Source organism: Falco peregrinus, chromosome 4 (genome assembly GCF_023634155.1).
Source record: "Falco peregrinus isolate bFalPer1 chromosome 4, bFalPer1.pri, whole genome shotgun sequence".
Classification (NCBI taxonomy): Eukaryota; Metazoa; Chordata; class Aves; order Falconiformes; family Falconidae; genus Falco; species Falco peregrinus.
In genome coordinates this window covers 47,992,727-48,015,662 of record NC_073724.1, presented here as the reverse complement: position 1 = coordinate 48,015,662, position 22,936 = coordinate 47,992,727, and the positions used below count along the sequence as shown (strand labels likewise).

Genomic DNA, 22,936 nt, shown 5'->3' with positions numbered 1-22,936 from the left:
TACCTCTGGATAAAACTTGACACATAAAACTGATGTTGTGATAGAAACAACATAATCATCATGAATGCCAAATGTCTGCATTAGAACAAGCTGACATTCATTATAAAGAGTCTTAAAGATTAATGAAGCTTAAGGAAAAAAGCTGAAACTTTTAAAACTGATTAGAAATGAGTTAGTTGTATGTAACAAAGGTGCCTTAAGTTCAACACGCCACAGACACAACATGCTCACCAGGGAATGTCTTTTCTTTTGTTGAACAAAAAATGAAAACTCAACTGTGCACAAGGTTAAAGATTGTATTTTAATCACAGACTGAAACATCATGATTTACAAAACTGATGGTTAGATTTAAAACCAACCACTACATCTTTCTGTGGGAATATTCCCCCCACACCCTAGCAGACTAGGGGTTCAAGTGATGAACAGAGCTGTTCATGTTTGCCTTTGGGACTGAACAGTGATTTCCAGGATGATGACAGATGCTGCAAGAATTCACCTAAAATGCTTGTCAATGTATTTCATTTACCCAGCTGGAAGTGGCTTCTTCTAGGGAATTCTGCTGGATTCATCAGAAATCCCAACCATTTTGCAGCTTTCTGTCCAGAGCCTTCTCTGCAGCTCCTCATCATATGCTACGTCAGCAGATTTTGTCCTTTCCTCATTGTAAAGGTAGCAGCCGCCCACTCCTTCCATCTCAGGCGATGCTGCTGCATAGATGGTTGTAGAGGCTCCTTCCTCTGGAGTCTGCAGAAACAAGCAAACAAAAAAAACATAACAAATTCAGATGAGACAGGTATAATAAAATAATTACATTACACCATGGGACCTTACCAATGACAATCAGCTTCCCTAGTTTTGCATCAAACTTGTAGTTCTTATGCAAACCTCATGGTGGCAATGATAAAAATGCCACTTATTCAACCAGCAAAGTAGACTTTGATTCCACAACAGTGCTATTTTGAGATAGATTAAAGCCACAGAACAGATATATGGAAAACTCTGGTCCATTTTTTCAGGAGCCAGTCAGGAGGAGCATACAAAATAATTGATTTAGTTTTCACAGTTAGAGCTAATAAACCCAAAAGCAAACACAAATATTATAATCCTAGTTTAATTATTCATTTTGCAGGGATGAAAGGGTCTATACTCTGCCTTAAGAAGATGAAGGCTATGCTGTACGTGCAATGTGTTCATTGTTACAACAATATGACACGAGCAAAGGATCATGGAAAGTACAACAGCAAATTAAGATTCCGTAGTTCAATCCCAGCAGGCAGGTAAACCAGGGAATTACATTTTCCAATAGTTTTCAGAATTCTGCAGTGTTGTAAAGCAAAATGGTGAAAGATCTGCAATGTCTGACAGACCATGAGTATTAAATGAAATTTAATAGCTTAGAGTGATAACTCCTTTCATCCTGAGGATATGCAAAACATTTCCATTTTGCCTTCAGAAGGATCACACAGCTATCACTGAAATTATTTAAATGTGTTTTTTTTTTTCTTTCATTGAAGGACATATTTAAAACACAATGTTTGATATGTTTCATTTTTATCAGTGATATAATTAATCAACGCCTACTAGATAATAATGTATCATTGTACAGTCCTTGCAGTCATTCTGAGTCATTAACAGTGCCAGTGCTGCTCATAGCTTTGTCCGCTGCACCTGACAGGATGCCTTTTCCTAAAGAACTCACTTGGTGAAAGAGACAGTATTGAACAGGTTACTCAGTGCCTTAATGAAAATACAAATCTAAGTAATTTGAAGCTTTTTGTGACAAGGTTATGATATTTTAAAAAGAAACAACACTGTTTTCTCACTGTGCATAAATACAACTTACTAAAAATAATTTATTTATATGATGCATCTGGCATTTGGTTTCATTTACAAATAAACTAGAGCCATGTCACACAATCACACAGTAAGTCAAGGTTACCCAAACTGCGACCTCTCCAGCTGGTGCCCAGGCAGAGCACCCTCAGCATCTGTGAAGGAAATCCATCCCCTGTGTGACCACAGGCACGTTCCCCCAAAAGTGAACTGCTGAAGCAATATACCCTACAATACGAATGCTCCACTCCATGCCAAGCCCTTGATCAAAAGTGTTTAAGCTGAAGGAAAACTGATGCCAACAGGCTGCAAGGAGTGGTAGTACCACTGTGCTTTCCTTCAGCGGCCACGGAATAGCCAGCTTTTGCTGCCAGTTACCACACAAAGGCAGCATGTCATGTTCCAAATAACACTGAATGAAATAAGATGATAACTCAGCCATCCAACAGGCTGTTCTCTCAGCAAAGCATCAGTCAGTACATAAAAAAAAGTCAGTTCAGGTAACTGCTGGAATATTTTTTATTTTTAAGAAGATGACTGGACAGTTAGATACCATCTAGAAACACAATGTGCCTATTTACTTTAGTTTTATACTCTACTACTGCTTTTTCACCCTTCTTTATATTATGAAAAATAGTTCTATTCCCATCCAGTACATTATGTAAACAACATAAAGATATGTGCGTGCATAATTCTTCACATGATCAGGATGACTCCAAAAAGTTGGATTCCACATGCTCATATAGTGGCTACTATCACAATCAGCTATGCTGCAATATAAAATACCTTAATACTGTAAAGCAGCAGAAAAATGATGAATACAAGCATTCATATTTTATACCACTCACTCTGGATGACAGAAAGAAACCAAAAGTTTTTTTAACATACTGCTGTACTTAAAAATTTAGTGACACAGACAAACCATTAGCTCATGTGATGGTTCACTGGACGTTATGTTCCTGAGTTCTCCAGCTCCCCAGCACAAACAAGCATAAATGTCAGTGTCGATGACTACCAAATCTTAACAACAGCTCAAAACGGAAATGCTTTAAAAAAAATTTCTGTGGGTGGAATTCATGTGATTATGTTCTTATGAGCAGGGCTCTCTGCAGCCTCAGACATTGGTCTGTATGGATCTTCCTACAGCATCAGAAATGCTACGTGCTTTTGCTGATTCAATGGGAAGTCTCTTCTATCATATGCAGTATTTATCAGGTTCTTTATTTTTTGATGATATGTCAGGTTAGCTCCCCACCAAAGGGGATCTATACCAAGAGGGTGGCCAAACACTGGAACAGGCTTCCTAGAGAGGAGGTCAATACCCCAAGTCTGTCAGTGTTTAAGAGGCATTTAGACAATGCCCTTAACAACATGCTTTAATTTTTGGTCAGTCCCAAATTTGTGAGCAATTGGACTAGATAATCATTGTAGGTCCCTTCCAACTGAAATACTCTAGTCTTTCTATTCTATTCTATTCTATTCTATTCTATTCTATTCTATTCTATTCTATTCTATTCTATTCTATTCTATTCTATTCTATTCCATTCCATTCCATTCCATTCCATTCCATTTCAAATAATATTAAATATTTTAAATAAAAGCAGTGTACAAGTTGAAAGTCAGCTATTGTTTTTATTCATGCAGCCCTAGAAGACCTTTACCAAACCATTTTATGTAGCAAATGTTTTCTATTCTTCAATACAAAGAAAATATTGAACAGGCTCAGACATGAATAAATGCACTTACATGGCCACATTGTGACCAGTCTATAAGCACAGTGACATTGTCACCATCCATTAAGGTCAGCTTATGTAACTTGCCCCAAGATTTAATTTGTTTTTAATCCTGTCCACCATATCTAATACACTGAGTGGAAGGTTCTGTGAAAAATTCCTATTTAGTTTCTATCACCTGTTGCTAAAAGCAATTATCTAAACACATACGGGAAAAAAACCCACTATAATACATTAAGCAATTAGTGCATAATAATTTCAGTTAAAGGAAAACAATTTTTCCAGTGCAACAGGGAGCAGAGTTGCATATGTATGATTAATTAATTGTCTTATCCCATCTTCTTAGTGCCTAATTAATGCTGAAAGCTTTAATGTTCCATTACTTGAGGATCTCTCTCTTCATTGTTCTGGCGTGTTTTCTGTTTTAATGAAAGTAAAAGGGAAACTCTACACCAGGAGTACCCTGGCCTTCCAGCTGGGTGGATGACCTACCTGTTTTGAGAGGCTGGAAGAAAAGTACTTGCTGTGATTCCATCTCTGGATCATGCTCATACCTACTATGAAAGCACTGTATGTCCACCTGCCCATACACCATCAAGGCTCTTTCCCAAAGTCTTGGATCTACTACACACCCATAGTTAAACTGCAGCCCACAGAGACACACAGACACATCCATACATGTCCTGCCTGTGTACCAGCACCTGAGGACCTCTTGGGAAGAAAGAAGCTGGCAACAGGTTGCAACCACTGGAGCAATTCATGAGTGGACAGGGAGCAGGTTGACTTGTTCCAGCAGTGGCAGCCTCATCCTAGTTGCCAGCTTTCCTGGGAACCCCATAGCTCTCCTTTTACCACATGATAGCCCATCAAAAAATGAGGAGAAACCACAAAGCTCTTGGAAAATTACCACAAGCAGGAGACTACTGTCCAAAGCAACACATCTGACCCATTCTGTGATGCCAATGGCCTTCTAGGAAGGACAGCACCTGATAAGAAGCCAGCGAAATCACCAGCCAGCACTTGAATACCTTGATCTATAAACCCCAGGATGTTTGTCATGATGCTCTATACAAATGGGAGCAAGTTCCCACCTTTGAGATTCTGAAGTATTATACCAAAAGTTGCAGGTAGACAGGCAGTGATAAGTATCATTCAAATCACAGAGGAGGATACTCTACACACTGCCAGAATTAAAAAACAAAACAACCCCAAAAAAACCCAAACCCAAACAATAACAGAATAATATATATACATATACATATATATACATATACATACATATATATACACACACACACACACATATAGAATCCGTAACATCATGTTCATGATTTGGCTGGACTTGTCCTAAGACAAGAGGGATTCCCATAAACTGCACAATGCTTCTTCTCTCTTCAGTTACCAACTTATTTGTGCTGAACTTTTTTTAAATTGGATTTTTGTTTACATATTATTGTATTATTAGTATCCAAGCAACTGTAATTGATACCTTTGTCATAGCCAAGTAAAACTGATTTCTGCTTAACTTCTTCCTAATGAAATTCTGCATGTGCAATTCCTTTTGCTTGTTACAGTATTGATCATGTATTTCACTTTCCTTTGCAATTAACTATTTGATTGCAATATCCCTTCAACAGTAAATAAAGGTCAGATTGAAATATTGCTTATTACATGTGTAGGCTGTGGAAGGAGAGAAAAGATAGCATGTGACCAGCTGATTTAAGCAAAATGCAGTCTATGTACACAAAATGACATTATTTCAGTACTACCTATTCCCAAAGAAAGATATGTTGGTTGTTTTTTTTTTACAGAAGCTCTACTAATTCTTTTTTTTAAAATATTCACCAATAGTAAATCATTAATGTAGAATACTTTTCCTTCAGCATGAAATGAAATATTCTATTCTATGAAAGCTAGGACACATACTAAGGGGGTTTGTGGTTTAGTTTTGTGTTTTTAAGACTTGCCAGTTAATGCATTTCGATTAATGCATTTTTAAGTGCCATATAGTCTTGTCAATACTAGGTGCTAATGCTCACAAAATGTGTTAGCCGACGAGTCAGGCCCTATAGCCATGTCTCTATGAAATGTCACATGCTTTTCATTTGTCTACAAGACGCGCAACAGCTTAACTCTTTGGAAACGATGCGCCTGCATCAGTTGTGCATTATGGCTTTGTGGCACTTTTCTTATTAATCCAGGTACTCATCCAGTTCCACCTTCACCTGAATTCATAGCTCGGCGTCCTGGGTGGACAGTATGGTATGTACATCAGAAACTACAGAAAACTGGAACAGAAACAAAACTAACAAGCTCCTATAATTCCTCTTCTGCAATCCATTCTTTTTCCCGGTACCATCTTCAGTTAACTACCAGCAAACAGTGAGAACCTTGCTGTGTCTTAAACACTGTGATGAACAGTTCACATGGGCAGCATGCATATAATTCCAATTGCATCGGTTGACACAGTTTGCCATATGATTGAAAAAGCAGTAGTGATACAACCTATGGTATCAGAGGAGTTCTTACTCTGGAATAGCTTCCCCTCACCCCAGTCAATCAGCTGATTATACTTGGTTTGTATTTTATAACTTCAGGATGCTGCCATCTTGAGAGATGGTAGGAGAGAAGGTTGGGCAAAGAGGACAGAGCAGGAAGCAGCTGGCAAACCCAAAGACTGAAATTGCAGTTGCGTTTTGAGGGATACGACTGAGGGGTCAAACAGGCAGCTGTGCATCAGGACTGGCTAGTATGCTGGCAAATGGCTTAATAGTGAGGAAGAACATGTTAAAACACCTTTATCCATACAATTTGTGATGGAGAACACATTAAGTGTTGGTGGAATGCCCCTCATCAGCAACATTAAGTAGACTGCTGTAGGAACACTCACCGACACTGGTTTTATGATGGGAAGGTCCTACCTCATGTACTCACATCCATTATGTCATGAACTTGTCAGTTCATATGGGAAATCTGCTCATGGGCTGATGACTTCAAGGAGCTTTCAGGGGTTGGTTTTTTTGGCATGAGGGTTCAGTGTGTTTGCTCTTTAGCCTCACTTTTTTAAATGGATGAGTTTCCCTCAGGCCATTCCTGACTTGGGTAAGGACAAGACATGTCTCTGGCTACCAACATATTTTCCAGGTTCCAACTAGGAAGACACAGTAAGCACTGAACAGGCCATCTGCTGGGCCTGGGTACTCAGGCACTTTTGCCAGCATTCCTTTACTTTTTTCCATGTTAATTATTCTGGTAATGCTTTGAAAATGTTAGTATTCTACTGACTGGACTAAAATCTCTGCATATACAGTTTAGTGCCTTTTCTGTCTTTCTTCAGGGAAGACAATGATCATCTGGGATCCCTGAACAGTACTATGCATATACACAGTGGGGCTTAGCAACAAGAATGAGAACATGAAATTACTGTTACTGGGTACAGCAAAGTCTGTCATCTAATTGCTGGCAGCTAATGGAGGGGGGACACCCAGCCACCCTTGGTGCACTGCTTGACTCTCAAGAGCAAAGGCAAACACAAAGCCACTGCAACACGGAATAGTTTGAAAACTGTCAGAAACAGAGTAGCTGGGATTGTGTTCCCATGAATATTGATGCAAACAACTTGTGAGAAATAAATTACCTGTGTTACAGGGAGCGCTGATTACTATGATCTGTGAACAACCGACTCATTTCAAAACCAGGTTACTTTCTGGTGCAAGACTCTTGAGGTGAAATAACAACAGCTGCTGTAGTGTCACTGCCTGCTGCTGAAGATACGGGCTACATGTGCTCAACACTTCTTGTGTAACTTCTGCAGTGTCTAGACCTCCTGATGTGATCGTTGCTTCGAAAAATTCGGCCGAAAAATGATTAGTTGAAACACTGAGTATGAAAACAAAGGCTAGCAAGGAAACTGTGACGCAGGTATAAGGATGTGTTCGGCAAGCTTTCATCAATGAGGCTGTAACAGCCGACTGTAAGTCCTGGTAAGACCCATGGCCAGGACCAACTGTCAGATCCCTAGGAAGCCAAAGCTGCCAGAGATGTCTGGCAGCACAGCTTGTCAAAGATCTCTGCCTTCTCAAAACTCAAAATCCCCAGTTTCCACCTGGGTTCTCTCTCTTCTCCTATTCTTTCCCATGTAGCTCACTATTACTCTCTTTCTATCCAATTTCTGCCTTGATTATACACCAGAAAGAGATAGAGATGTTTTATTGAATATACAGTTCTCCCTAGAGACTCAGTCAGCACCACCAAATTAATTTCTCTTCAATCCCCAACTCATAGGAAAGAGAATTCTTTAATAAATTCACTTCATAATAAAATCTTTAGGTTTCTTCTTTAAAAGAGACAGCAGCTACAAACAAATGGCTGAGTTAAAATGTGAAGCCTTTCTCTTGACAATGTTGTGGCTACAGAGCAATAATTTCTGAATCAAAGATACGAATATATAATAAAAGACAAAACACTGATAAATTGAGAACAGAAGGCAATTTTCAAACTAAAAAAAATACTAAAATGCTGAAGGGAAGGAACTTTTATAAAATGAATAATTCATGCCTATTCTGGGAAAAAGAGAAGCTTTTCCCTGAGTATCCTTGTACAAGATGCTGTAAAGAACAGAAGCAGAGATAGCTGGTAAACAGACACAAGGAGCATCAAAACCTGGATCTCTTCTTCTCTTTCTATGGAAACCAAATTTTTTTTAATGACCTTTCAAAACAATCCAGCTACACAGAGAACCTGGGAAGCCCCACCTCATCTTCACATCAGCCTCCACACAGGTGGCTGGGAAGCCTATAGATAAAGTAGACCATGGAAGAATAAAACTGTCCCCAAAAGATGGCCAGGGTCAGCAGGTTGCTCAGGGAGCCCAAGGACCATTGTCTGAATGCCTGAGTTCCCATGAGTCGTTTAATGGAGCCAACCGTGGCAGGTTTCGCTTTGCGTTGTGTCAGAGCAATGCCATCTGAGAAACCTGTTTTGCTGGAAAATCACCAAGCAGCTCTACTCTGAAACCCTGGTACGGCTCTTCTTTCAGACTCAAAACATGATCAAAGGTTTACTCTGGAAGACAGCAGCCATAGCTCTGAACCTTCCTCTTCCAAAGCAGCTGCTTCAGACTAAGCAGGACATCATGGGTCATCTCAAATAGCATCAGATGCCTGTGTTATCAGGCAGCTGAATGAGGCCCCTGTTGGCTGGCTGGCTTTCTGGGCCACACTGAAGAGATCTCAATTGACTTCAGACAGCAGCTTCAGCAGCGAACTCACTTGTAGATACTACAAAAACAAATTAGCATGTCTTAACTTCAAACCATCCCACTTAGAAGTCAAATATAACCTCAGTGATTTGAGCAGAATGTTTGTGGATCCATACTTTGCATTTTCTAACTGTTGAAATGGAGGACTAGAAGAATGATGTTTAGGTTTAAGCAATTCTTAAAATGGAAACAAGAACCCAACTTTACGTAACTGGATTTAAGCAGGGACTTGAAACTTTGGGTCAAAGTAATTAATCATAACCAAGTCCTTTGTTCATTTTGTCAAGTGCATTGAGAAAGATTACTTTGCCTGAAGGCTGATCCTCATGCCTGCTTTGCAGCAGACAGTGATACCTTCAAAGTCAGAGCTGAGATATCGCTACAGCCACTCCAATTACATTACACTCGTTACCTCACTCAGCTCAGCAGCAGTATGCAAAATTTGATAGACAGGAGGCTGCTGCCCCAGACATTGCATAAACATCCAGCCAGAGACAGTCATTTGCTGGAAGAACATCCAGTCTCTAGGAAATAAGGCAGGCAATAACAGGAGGAGAGAGCTGAGAGAGTACACGTACTTCTCAAAATACTGAAGCCTCTTCTGGGAGTGTGACTCTCTGGTCAACCAGCCCTCTGGAAACCAGGTGATGTCCCGCAGCTACCGATTGCTGAGGATGCCAGACTTAAACCACTCAGAATTGTTCTGCATATCTTCAAATAATCTGGGATTTTCTGCAACACCTCTATTTACAGACAGGCAAGTGGTTTACTGAAACAAATGCACAGGTCAGGAGAAGAGATGAGGAAAGAATGAGCCTCCTAAATCTTAATCCTGATGCCTTGTGCACTAGGCTGTTACTCCTTTTCTGTGTTTGTAAAAGGAAAATACACAATTTATTTGTTTACTACCAGCTTTATGGCCATAATTACAGTAACATGTGAACAATTCAATATAATCTTCCTCATTCCCAGATACAGACTGATCTATCGTTATGTAAGAATACTCAATTACAGCTGAGTATCCATGCTAGATATATGCTAAGAAACCATCCTGACCTTTTTATTAACTATGTAAGGCTTTAATTCTACTGAATTAGTAGTTTTGAACTATGACTATCTGAGAAATACCAGTAAGAGTGTAAGACTACTCCTCCCTCCAACAAAGCTCTTCGAGAGGCAACCTCTTTGATAGGTAGTGGCTGGAATATCTGCATCATTTAAAAATATATGACCAATTTTTTTACTTCAAAACACAATTTAAATATGAATCAAAAGGTGAATGGATCAAAATTAAAGAGGACTTAAAACAACAAACATCCATGAAAGCTTTAGAGCTTTCATTCTCTATGCATTATCTTATACCAGTACATGGGTAAGCTTTAGTTTGCTGAATTCTTTCAGATGATGCCAGATTTTGGCAATCGAAATAAAACAACACAGAAAATCACACAGAAGTGTTTGCATTTGAAATGGTAGCTGCATTTTTACCAGCTCCAGAGCAGGAGAAACAGCAAGGCTCTAAGTGCTGAAGAGGATGCTCTTGAGTGCAGGTACTTGTGAACAGTTTATTTTATTTACCTGCCCATTCACACAAAGTAAAATGTCTTTGCTGGCTTTTGCTGAAAACACATGACTTCAGGCATAAGATATATGGTGACTTCTGACTTGTAGCCCTCTACCATCATCTCTACTCTTTTACTTACTCTTTAACATTTCACAAGTCATGTAATCTTGTTTTCCCTTCTCAGAAAATGGAAACTATCACAACTCCAACTTCACAACTTTCTTATAAGGACTGTTACTGTTTTTTAATGCTTATAAGCACTCAGAACAGGCATGGAACACCTAAATACTTAAAAGATAACCACAATATAGAAAACCTTTATGAACTCCAGTGAGATCAAAAAGCATAAAGACTGTACAGAACATAGACAAAATGAAATAACCCCAAATTGCATAGGCCAGCGGCTGTTTCACAGCCTCTTCTGTTTTAAATTGCTACAACCCGCGTTTTGCACCCCAAAGAGCAGCGGGGTTGTTTCCACATGTGGTCTGAGGAGGGTGGTGGGTCCTGGAGAGGCTGGCTGCCCGCCCAGGCTTCTCACCTGCCCGCTGGAGGCACTTGCTGAAACCAGATGGCTCAGGTAAGAAGGTGCAGATCCCTTCCTGGATCACCAGGTAAGGTCAGCAGAGGACACTTCTTCTCCGGGACTCAAGTAGGCCATGTGACTGCACTAGCAAAGATGGGGACCAGAAACACTAAAGCGCAAAATGACTACAGGGTGCTACATCTCTGCATTAATAGCATGCAAGATGAAAATACACCTGAGAAGATGGGAAAGGTGAAAACAAAAATACACTTTCTTCCAAATATCTCATGGCTACATTGTAGCGGCATGCTAGCTGGGCTGCAACAGGTCCTGTGGGTCTACTCCACAAAAAGCTCCTGCATGGAAAACGAGACACCGCCTCACAGTGCTTATCCTTGCGCTGGGTCTCAGCCTCCATCTCCTTTTCCTTATTGCTGACTCCAAGCCTTTCTGCAGGACTGAAATGTGATAGTCCTGAAGAGGCTGTGCTGGCTGGCTGGAAGACGTTTCAAGCAGATCACCAAATAGCATTTAGCACTGTCCACAGGTCTGGTTTTCTGTTTTCTAGATAGCTGTTGTCTTTAAATTATAGTTTTGCAATATTCCCCAAGCTGACAGGAGAAAGCCCAAACTGGAAGACAGGCAAAAGTGGTGGGGAGGGACGGAATCTTATTCAGCAAATTTATGCTTCCTTTTATTCTAGTTGCTGGCAATTTCAGCATTTAATCTTGAATGATAAACAAAAAGATATAAACAAGGTCTGAATTAATAAATTAATTCAGGTCTGTCCCTAGCGGCATACTCCAAAGATGGAAAACAAGAAGAGTAGTCTGATTTTCTATAGTTGTTTTAGTGAAGAACAGAAATAGGTGAAGGCAGCTCAGATTTTCTAATCCTATCTTTTCTGATAGATACAGTAATCAGAATTAGTTAATTCAAGTCAGTAATTACAGATTATACATCCTTGGTTTTGATGAGAGAAATGTGCTAAATAAGTTCAAGGTATTTCTGTTTAAGTAATAAAATCTTGTAAAAATGACATTTCCCTTCTTTTTAATTAAACTCGTATTTCATCTCGAAGCAGCTTGTAAAAAGAGTGAAGAAAGAAATTAGTCATTTTGTAAACAGCTGTTTCCCATTTTCTATCACAACAGAACACTAAAGTCATGAAATCACAGATAGATTCTGATTATGAAGCTCTCTAAGTAGCTTATCCTCTCAGTTACCTAACAGAAGTACTAAATTTAAAGGCAAAGGCTACATTCAGGTGCAAATCAACATCTCTCAGTGCTTACTAAACCACCAGAATCAATCTGTTTTTAACAAAATAACTAAAAATGCAAATGCAAAGGAGGATTGAATCTGATTATTCAAATCAAGCTTTTTGTTGTGTAGACTGAAAGTGAGTTTAAGCTCTGTAACTTAAATCCCTTTATTTAAATCAATCAGCCCTGGGGGTCTTTACTGTCCATCAAGGAACCTACTGATGGCTTAAATTCAGAAAAGCAGCAAAGAATATATATATATATATCACTTTAGACAGGCAAATAGTACCATTGATTTCAATAAGATTAGTCATGTTTCTAAAATTATGTCAGACAAGATCCAAGTCATCATATCTTGCACTGCAAAGCTTATTATAAAGCAAACACGCAAACTCTTAGCCACACAAATGCTTCCCAAGGTCTTAAACAGAAGCAAAAACCTTCCATCTTGAAAACAATTACTCCTGAGTTCAATATCATCACATTTAATCTGCTAAATGGTCTGAAAGAAGGGCAGGTTGGTACTTGTAGTGCAGAGGGGGATATTAGCCTGGGGAGAGGTGATATTATCAATTTGCAAGGGGGCAGAGAGAGAAAAAAAAAAAAAAAAAGGTGGCAGTTCCTGCCAGGGGAACAGATAAAGGAAAGCAGTGAAGTGGGAGGTACTGAAGATTGTTAAGTCCTAGTACATAGCAAGACCCAGATTTACTATACACTGAACCTGTCAATTTTAATATACAGGCTGATTTCTAAGGTGTTTTGTAAACCTTCATTAAGGTAGCAGATGGAGCCATTAATTTGTGAATAACATCTCCCCTGCAAAGGCCAGGAGTGGATTTGGTGGCAGGTATCATCCTTCCCATGTTCCTGTTTCCTTTGCTGGATAACAGAAGTCACAGCAAAAGTGTCACGTTGCTGTACAGGTACAGTCCTGTGTGAATGTCTAAACCGACTGCCCTGGTTTGTGTCGCAGGAAGAATTGGTTCAAGTTCCAAAAATTAGGTCCATAGTGATTAGTCAAATCTTATTACCTGAAGGAGGACAATGAAAAACTGGAGAGAAGAAAAACATTTAATCACTTCTATAGCCAAAGTCTTTCCCCAGTCTGCTATTGAAGAAGAAAAAGAAAAAGAAAAAAAGAAAAAGAAAAAGAAAAAGAAAAAGAAAAAGAAAAAGAAAAAGAAAAAGAAAAAGAAAAAGAAAAAGAAAAAGAAAAAGAAAAACAAAAACAAAAACAAAAACAAAAACAAAAACAAAAACAAAAACAAAAACAAAAACAAAAACAAAAAGGAAAACAAAAAGGAAAAGAAAAAGAAAAAGAAAAAGAAAAAGGAAAAGAAAAAGAAAAAAGAAGAAAAAGAAAAAGAAAAAGAAAAAGGAAAACAAAAAGGAAAAGGAAAAGGAAAAGAAAAAGGAAAAGAAAAAGAAAAAGAAAAAGAAAAAGAAAAAGAAAAAGGAAAACAAAAAGGAAAAGGAAAAGGAAAAGAAAAAGAAAAAGAAAAAGAAAAAGAAAAAGAAAAAGAAAAAGAAAAAGAAAAAGAAAAAGAAAAAGAAAAAGAAAAAGAAAAAGAAAAAGAAAAAGAAAAAGAAAAAGAAAAAGAAAAAGAAAAAGAAAAAGGAAAACAAAAAGGAAAAGGAAAAGGAAAAGAAAAAGAAAAAGGAAAAGAAAAAGAAAAAAGAAAAAAGAAAAAGGAAAAGAAAAAGAAAAAGAAACAGGAAAAGGAAAAGGAAAAGAAAAAGAACTTGTGGGGCAAGAATGTAAAAAATCCCAACAACCTTCCTGAACATATTCCTTTTATTTCATTCTCAGATAGCTCCTGTCTCTGCAGAGAGCTTCTGACTGGGGTTTTGATACTGGACTGACTAAGGGCATAGGTAGGTAGGTATGAGCCAGAGACCTACACTTGCAGAACTATCAATAGCCAAAATAACACAGTGAGAATTAACCTTTTATTTTTATTAAGTGCCCCAGGAGAGTTTCTGTTGCACTTGTATTCACAGGGCTTTTTGACTGAAAGGTTAGAGCAGTTGTTTAGAATGAGAAACAAATACCGGGAGGTTTTGTGGTTCGATCAATATATGTTACAGACTCATCTGGTGCTGAAATAATTCACTTTTGTTTAGGGAGCTGGTATTGAACTTCGCTCTTTGGCAATGCCATTTCACTACACCTGCCTGTTTGCCTTGAGAGCCCAATCAATGAGCCCTGCCCGCCGGTGCGCTCGCAGAGATACACTGCAAAGAGCTGTGCCCCAGATGATTAAACTTCTGCTTCCCAGGAAAAATTCCTGTTGAATTAATGCAGAACTGTGCTGTGGTTTAGCAACTGTTTTTAACTCGCAAAAGTGCAGGCTGAGGTCTGAGCAGAGGCTTGAGTGCCAGTGCAGGCTGCCTGTCCCAGCCCTCCCCACCGCCTCCCCCGCCCGCCCAGCAGCTTGCTTAAAATTCTGCTCTTTACCTGCAAGTCTGCACAGCTCTCCAGCCACCTATTGTTTTTTAATATGTACTTCACAGTGGAATTGAATTGTTCCAATCAAGATCAGGACCCTGTTTCTCTAGGTGGCATGCGAAGCACATCTACAGTCTAAACTTTCACTCATTTTCTCTGCCTGCCCTTCCACCATGCCCCACGACACTCGCAGATAGTCCCAGCTCTTCTTCATTCCCTTTTCCTCCTGAATTCCTAAATGCCACTTGCCAGGCCCTCCCTGCAACCTCACTGAGTGTGCTGGTTGCTTGCCCCATTGGATGAGATCCTTTTTGCAGCACATATGCCATGTTGAGGAGGGTCTCCTCAGGAGCTCAGGGCAGGAGGGTTCCCAGTGTATCACCGACACTCACCCTCCTTGGCTCACCCATCCATGTCATTGAACCCCTTCAGAAACCAAAAAGGGGTAGAGAGCAGCTTTCAAACATGAGCTCTTGGGGCATGCTGATGGCTCTTACCAACTCTGGAACAAAGGAGCAAGCACAAGCCTTTTGACAGTAGAGAAAGAAGAGGGAAATATTAGGTAAAATCTCACCAATGGATTGACCCAGCCATATCTGGGAAGACAGGAGAAACAGTGGGTCTACAAGCGGTACTAAGCCCTTAGAGCTGGGCAGAAACCAAGGCTCTTCTTGCAGCAAAATCACAAGGGGCATCGAAACGGTGGTGTGGCAGCATGTTGTATTGCTGGGTGTGTAGGGCTGCAAGGGGAGGAGTGTGAGTGGGGGTGGTCTCAGGGTGCAGAGGCCACCAGCATCAGCCACAATGCCAGCCACTGCCTGACCCTTCCCAGGGCAGGAGCAGCTCCTGCATCTGGAGAGACAAGCTGAAAAACCCTCTTTGCTCTACAAATGTCTGCTGAGTTGATGTGTCTAGTTTTTAGTCCCTGAGCTCTGTAGGGGAGCCACAATTGAGAAGCAAGGGTTTCCAAAGCAGCACAGTTTTTATATAAAAATAATCTAAATGTTTGGGTTTTACCAATTACATAAATCCTTACTGACCAGAACATAACTGACCTAAACATAACTGACCTTTACTTTTAAATCTGTGTTCAATAAAAGAGGATTACAATTGTTTGTGAACTTTGCAAAGTCTGTAACATGGCTTGGGGAAAAACACCCTTAATTTATATTTGTCTAATCCCTAATAGCTGCTGACAGTCTCTGAAACAAATAGTTTTAATTATTTTCTCCTTGCTGAATCTTAGGTCTCATCATTTAATCATAAAAAAATAGCACATTACTGACAATTGGGATAAAATGGAGAGTCATACAGTAGGAAAAACAGGAAATCACATTAGCACCAAAGTGACAAACATGTCCTTCTTATTGCAGCCCTGTCCTGAGACAGCAGAACATTTACAACTGCCCCATAAAAAAAACCAAACAAAAAACAAAAACCAAACCAAACCAAAAACCAACCTGAAGAAAATAAAAAGCCCTTCAAACATTTTCCATTTATCCTGAAATGTATGGCTATTAAAAATGTCAGTGTGGTCTCTGCAATAAAGAAAATAGTTTAAAGACTCCTTTCAGTTATTAATGAACAATGTATGGGTCTTACACATTGGTGTAAAATAAGTGCTACTTTTTTTTTTTTTTATCAGAACTACTGATGCATGAAAATTACTACAGAGCTAATCAAAGACTAATCAATGACTATATTTCAAGAGTAATGCTCTGTTCAGAGGAAAAAATGGCTGCAATTCACAAACAATTATTGACACCATGAAGCACATGAATCAATGCCCACAAGAGATCTGCACATTATTTAAAATTTCTTCATCAATATTTGCCTTTGATCCTTTGTCCCAGTGTAACTTTTCCTGCCTGTAATACTGTGAATGTATTAAAGGTTAGTGTGAATACATTAAAGACACTAGCTTAAAATGCAAAAGCTAGACTTCTGATGGATACATCTAACAGGCAGCAGTGGCACGACTATTTCTGGAGTGCTGTAGCCATGGGACTCTGTGCAAAGCTCCTTCTTGTACAAGACATTGTCAGCCACAAAACAATCAAGACCTCACCTCTCCTGGGCCCAGTATAACACTGCAGGACATGAAATTCTTAAAGTTTTCCCAGTTTCTTTTTCAGCATGCAATGGTTTACAGCTCAGAGTAAGTGGAAGTACATGAGGTGGCCAGAGCTGGAGGTGATGTGCCTCAGTGCTCACTGAAGTCTCCCAGGGAGACAGATTTATCACGGGCTCCTAAAGCAAACTGATGAGTTCCCATCAGCCCAGTTCTCTAAATATAGCCTTTTGCCTTGTTTTTATCACCACCTCTGTTTAGAGCAAGGGAAAACTATGAACTAGTCCAAGGTACAAATCTGAATTCTCCTCTGTTAATACAGAGGAGAGAACAACCATCCATTCTTCACTTGCATAAGCAAATACTGCAGATGTACAGGGAAGCAAAGAAGCTGATTACCTCTGGCTCTCATGTTTTTCTTTTTGAGTTACATATGGCTTGAGGCATGGCTGGTTTATAGCCTGAAATTATGTTCCTTTACTTTAGGTTTAACTGCAAATCAGTCTGCTTAGCCCAGAACAAACATCTGGTCTTTGCTTAGAAAACGAACAGACAACTTCACACCTGCCACCAGAGCGCAGCTACTCAAATACCTGACAACAGTTACCAGCAGCACTTGATAAGAGGGAGAGATTTTTAAAGAAAAAATACCCGGCTGTGACTAGAAATAACCAGATTTGCCTGTCTTACTACAGTTCTGCAGAAGAAAGCAGCAGTAATTTTTAATCGCTAATATAATAAGATGGAGAAAAGCAATTTGGTTCTTGAAAAATCAGGCATATTCCTCTTCTAATCTAAATTAATATTATGAAGAATTTACAAATAGCTGTAGAAGACCACAGCAGAAAAAAAACACCATAACCACAAAGAGAATTTTGAAGACAAAATAGCACCAAGGTACACGTTCTTACAGAGAATATTTCCCTAAGCAAAAGTAGATGCCTGAGCCAAGTATGCTCTTTAACTCCTTCTCTGAACATGTAAACTCATTTCAAAAAAGCTCACTCAGGATTTTTTCCTCTTATTTAGGCAAGTATGAGAAATTACACAACAAGACTGAAGATTTTCTTAGCATTCATCTCATTTGCAAGTAGTACAGAGTTGCTCACACTCGTAGTTTGCTTTTTTATAGAAAAGGACACAAAATCTAGACGGTCCTCTGGCCTGCACTAACTGCTTCTATATTAAATAAGTACAAATATAACTATTTTGAAACTATAAAGAGTGAAGAAGGCTCAAAAAAACAGAGATGAGAATATAGCCCAGTACATATGGACATAATTTTAAAATAAACATTAAAAATGTATTTATGAGGTAAGGAGCAGGAAAGGAAGCTGTTATCCCAAAGCTTGTGTGCCTGAGCACACTGGCCTGCCAGCTCCCAGTTTTCCAGTTTCATTTAGAAAAAAGGTTACTATCATCTATCATATTCCATGGGTTGTCAGAAGAGCCATCCCCATGTATTTTTCATTAAGAAGCCCCCTGGAAGAGGTGTTTTAAATGCTTGAAAAGGAGGTTAGCTGGCTATTTGCCAGCTGCACCACAGCTCTGCCCTTTCTTCCAATTCAAGAGTGTATTAACCAGAGGATAATCACAGGTGTTCCCATCCATAATCTACAGTAACAATAACAAACAGCAGGTCAAATGGAAAGGATCTTGCAGTCTTTCAAAATAACCAGTTTTGCATTTTGTTAGAGCTATTTATTTATCTTTCCTAAAAATTCTTAGGTATTGCAGGTGGCTGAAATCAAGAGTGAAAGAATATCGTTGAAAAATACTTAATAATATACATTCAACTTGCAAAGCTAGAGTAGGCTACATTTTTGTTTAGTAAATTATTTAAAAGGTAATTATTTTTATTAAAATAATTTTGTATATAAAAAAAATAATTGAAGGTAAGTGATATTTTACCATGAAAATTGTCTAGTCTCCACAGATTTTAGCAGAGACATCTGTTTCTCTATGATAAAGGCACTATACAACTGTGATAACAGCATACTTGCAAAGGTCTGTTAATAAATATCTGCTGTTGACTAAAGTTTTACAGAAATACATGTTGACAGTGACAACATAGAAAAACAAGAAATGAAGTTACATGCATTTACTTAACAAAAATACTTCCACCTACCACACATAACAATAAAGATTCTTTTTATGCAAGAAATCTGTTTACATGAAGAAATACCAATTGGTACAAATGACCCAGCAATGCAGTGTTCTTCACCAGAGAAACTACACACTCTTTACTTATTCCCTGAAGCGGCAAAACCACGTTCATCTTAGTGACATGATTCATAGACAGCTATTTCCATCATATTTATAAAAATACCCCTATGGGCTGCTGACAGCAATGAGAGGTGAATGAGAGATTACTGAAATACAGCTAAATTGAGGGCAGCTTAAGAGACCTATGTTTCGGTTCATCACACCATTTCTTTCTTGACAGTTCAAATTTTTGGTATAACCCAAAGGATTTATTTTTAAACCTAGACACCCATTCATAATAGAGGGCAAAGCTTTAACTCGGTAATTTGAAGCATCGACACATCTTAGCTATCATAACAGACCCATGATCAGTAGCTTGCAGCAGGTCTATTGCTCTGATTTGAAAGACCCATCCAAGAGAGGTGAAGAACCCAGCTTTGCCCCCTCCTAAATACCACATAATGGTTTAAATAAATAAGTCTACAAAAACGAAATTCAAATTTTAAAATGTACTGTATAATTTCTCCATAAGAAAAATACAGCAAATAGCAGCAAAAGCACCAATTCAGGTGAGGCTGATCTGCCATCACAAAACAGGAAGGTAAGAATACCTGTCTTCCCTTCAGGCAAAATCCTAAACCAAACTCTCTGTTCTGGACATTTTAGGAATGGAAATCCTCATTGTGCAAACTCTTGTTAGTCTACTCTGGACACTGTCAGTTGGAACTCCTTGGCTGCCTCCCAGCATGGCTACAAGCCTCCCTGCAGTTAGTCATCTCGAAGGTACTTTAGATGCAAACCAGTCAGTCAGGAAGGCCCAAGGCAATGGCTTGGGCTACTTGTGGAAACACAGGAGAAGCCATGGTCTCTCATACATCGGTCATGCTGCTGGCCCTGGCTGCCTGGCCTCTCTGCTGGAAGGGTCTCTTCAGCACTGACCAGCTTCTAGAATTTTGCTGTAACCCAGATTAGAGATTAACTGGACAGCTATGCCAACTATCTCTACATCTCCATTTTCAGTGTAACTCAGCTAATTTGGTTTTTAATGGCATGCACAGATTTCTTGACCAGGAAAATAAAAGATCTCATCTTCACTGAAGGCTTTTCAGTCTGAACCACAGCCCCATGTTCACTTTTCTCCTGTAACCAAAAGCCAGAACTGTTGGAAGCACAGTTCAACACAGCTCGTCAGCAAACAACTGGAAAAAATGTTTTCTAGAAAGGCAAGGATGGTGAGTGCAAGAAGTGGCACATCTTCACCAGAGGTTTTCCTAAAGAAGGATTTGCTAAGTACTCTAAAAGTTCAAAATCAGAATTAGTATTTGTTGGGAAATCTTAACTTTTGGACTCTTAGACCGAGTTCCTTTTTTCTTTTCATCATGGGAACAAACCAGATAAACCTGAGGACAAAAAATTGGATTCTAAATACAAAAGGAATTCAGAAGAAATGGGGAGGTTGTAGGGACTCCTTGGAACATCTCTGATCTCCCAATTTTGCAGATATCCTATCAGCTGATATTCTCCATACACCTATTTAAACTCCATCTTTAAAACAACACTTTTCTTATATACTTTTCACTTCCACTCTGTGGAAGCCTTTTCCAGAGTCTGATTCCAATTAGGAGAAAGAAGTGTCTGACTTCTTTCTACTTATTTCTTTCTCACTTTCTCAAAGTAAATAAATTTCCAGTCAGCTTGCTTAAATTCGTTCTTATCTTGATAAAATTGTTTCCTTAAAAGCCACCTTACTCCTGTTTATTTTGATTAAAGGTATTGCTAGGTATTATGACATAACCTGACAATAAAAAGAAGAAAAAAAAAGTTGTTGCCTAGAGCTTCTACAGAGTCGAACTGAAATCGACTCACAAAAGATGCATTGTCTTTATGGTAACAGCAACAGCACTGATACCATCCTTGGGTGGGATGGTACCTGCTTACATCTATGAAGTCTAATGACCCTAATGCTGCAAATGCTTTCTTTCCATCCGGGGGAGCATGGGACAGATTGCACATCACATGTATGAGTGCTGCTTCTGAGAACAGGAGGTGCTTTATAATCAATCCCCTTGGCTCCTCTGAGTAAACCATTGTGTAGTGACCTGGAGATGACAAATTCAGGTACCTGAGCACAAACACATTTTGTATTTTATCACTTTTTCAAAAAGCTGGAAATAGATGACTCAATAGCAATCTGCCTTTGACCCAGTGCTGTGATGAGTGGATTGAAACCCTCACAGAAGAAGTTATACAGCCAAGGCATTGGGTGATGGATATACTTTGCAGTTAAAACAGTGGTTCGTATGAAACAGACTTGCCCCAATATGAGGGGAAAATAAACCATCACACCATGAAAACCGAAAATGAGCACTGAGTGTGTTTAAAATAATATTAACAGGGCAACTATATTTAGGAAAAAAAATACTGTGTGAAAGTCCCTGCTTCCTGCCTTCCAGACCCGCAATGGATTTCAAGCAATACCAGCTGAATCCAGTATTATGAACATTTGAAATACTTACTACCTCTGGAGATCTGCAAGCCTTCTAAAGCAATTAGGGTTTGGTGTATCTGTGCCGGCCTCAATACACTTCCCCAGATAGTAGGCATATAAAATAGGACACGTGCCACAAACCTAAACCAGGCAAGAAAAATAAAAGGCCAGCCCCAGATCAAAGAGAACCTCTGAGGAGCAGGATCAGACATAAAATGCTTTACATAAGGACAGTGTTTCACATAAGGAATGCGAAGTCAAATCAGATAATCCTTGTTACAAGAATACACAATAAGATTGGGATCTGGATGCTTTTAGCATCTGGGTCTTACTTATTTGTTTAGCAGGTTCTGATCAGCTACACTTGTGCAAAGCCACTGATGAAGTACCAAAAACTTCATGACAATGGAAGTCATCATCTTATATGCAGAGGAAAACGGGGACCTAAGTTGTCATTACTGGTCATGATGTATGACATTGGTGATAATTGAACTCCTCTCTGAGAAATGACCAAACTACATTCCCAGGCTGGGCAGCCATAAAAATAGCTTTTGTACCTGGACAATGTGCAACTCTTACAGAAAAAACAAGCATCCTGCCCCATAGTGCCTTTTCATTTTTAGAACAGACACACCTGTCAAAATATACTCATAGCATGTAATTTTCTTTTCAACACTCTGAGCTCCAAAAACAATGGGACATCTTTTCCCTTTCTACATTTTCAATCATCTTAGGGTAGTATGCGACAAGTGGCAGATGCTGTGGAAGACTACATTTTGCATCTCAAGAGCCTGGCTTGGCAGGCAAAGATATCGAATAAGTCAATCAATACGGTTCTTCCTGACACACATTCAGCCTCAGCATGCTGCTGCCTGCTGCAGGGACGTGAGGCAGCTGGGGAGACATTGCACAACGCTGCTCACAGCAATGCCATGGGAACACAGGGCCGCCAGGCACAGGGCACCAATTCTGGTCCCTGCTGTTCATTCAAGAAATAGCGTGTGTACTAAATTGGATAAACTATTAATAAGATGGTAAGTTAAGCTTGTAGGTTGTTGATGGCTTGCTCCAAGACTTTGACAAGTAATTAAGAGACATTGGGAGCAACTCAGTTTTTCAGACCATGCCTGAGCCTAGGACCAGCAGCAGCACCTCCTTCCTATTCCAGTGACAGAAAAGTAGGTCAGCATGATGGGGCCACACAAATACCACTATAAATCCCATCCATGATAAGCTGTCCAAGTTCATTCTTGTTTTATTGCACATTGCTCAGGTTTCATTCAAATCCTCTTTTGCATATGTTCTGTATTCCCCACAGAGCGCCTGGTCTGTGGTAACATCACTCCTGTGGTTTCTTCCCCTTTCCAGTGCTGAGATGGCAACAAAAAAATGTAGTAATTTGCCCTGAAGAGACTCACAGACCCAACTTAAAGAGAATGTTTAAATATGTAATAACATATAGACTCCACTAACTCTGGACAGATTGTATTAATGACTTGTGTTTACATCTAGGATCAAGTACCTTCTAGAAAAAATGGGAGC

General features: G+C 39.3%; 1 protein-coding gene across 1 annotated transcript in view; it reads right to left on the bottom strand.

Annotated features, from left to right (window-relative positions):
* Nucleotides 1-282: 282 nt before the first annotated feature.
* DHRSX (dehydrogenase/reductase X-linked) overlaps nucleotides 283-22,936 on the bottom strand; it is a 168,454-nt gene continuing 145,800 nt past the window's right edge. Inside the window, exon 7 of the mRNA XM_055801434.1 lies at nucleotides 283-744. Within this exon, the coding sequence (XP_055657409.1) occupies nucleotides 547-744 (198 nt within the window). The 3' untranslated portion in view covers nucleotides 283-546. The remainder of the gene's footprint in view (nucleotides 745-22,936) is intronic.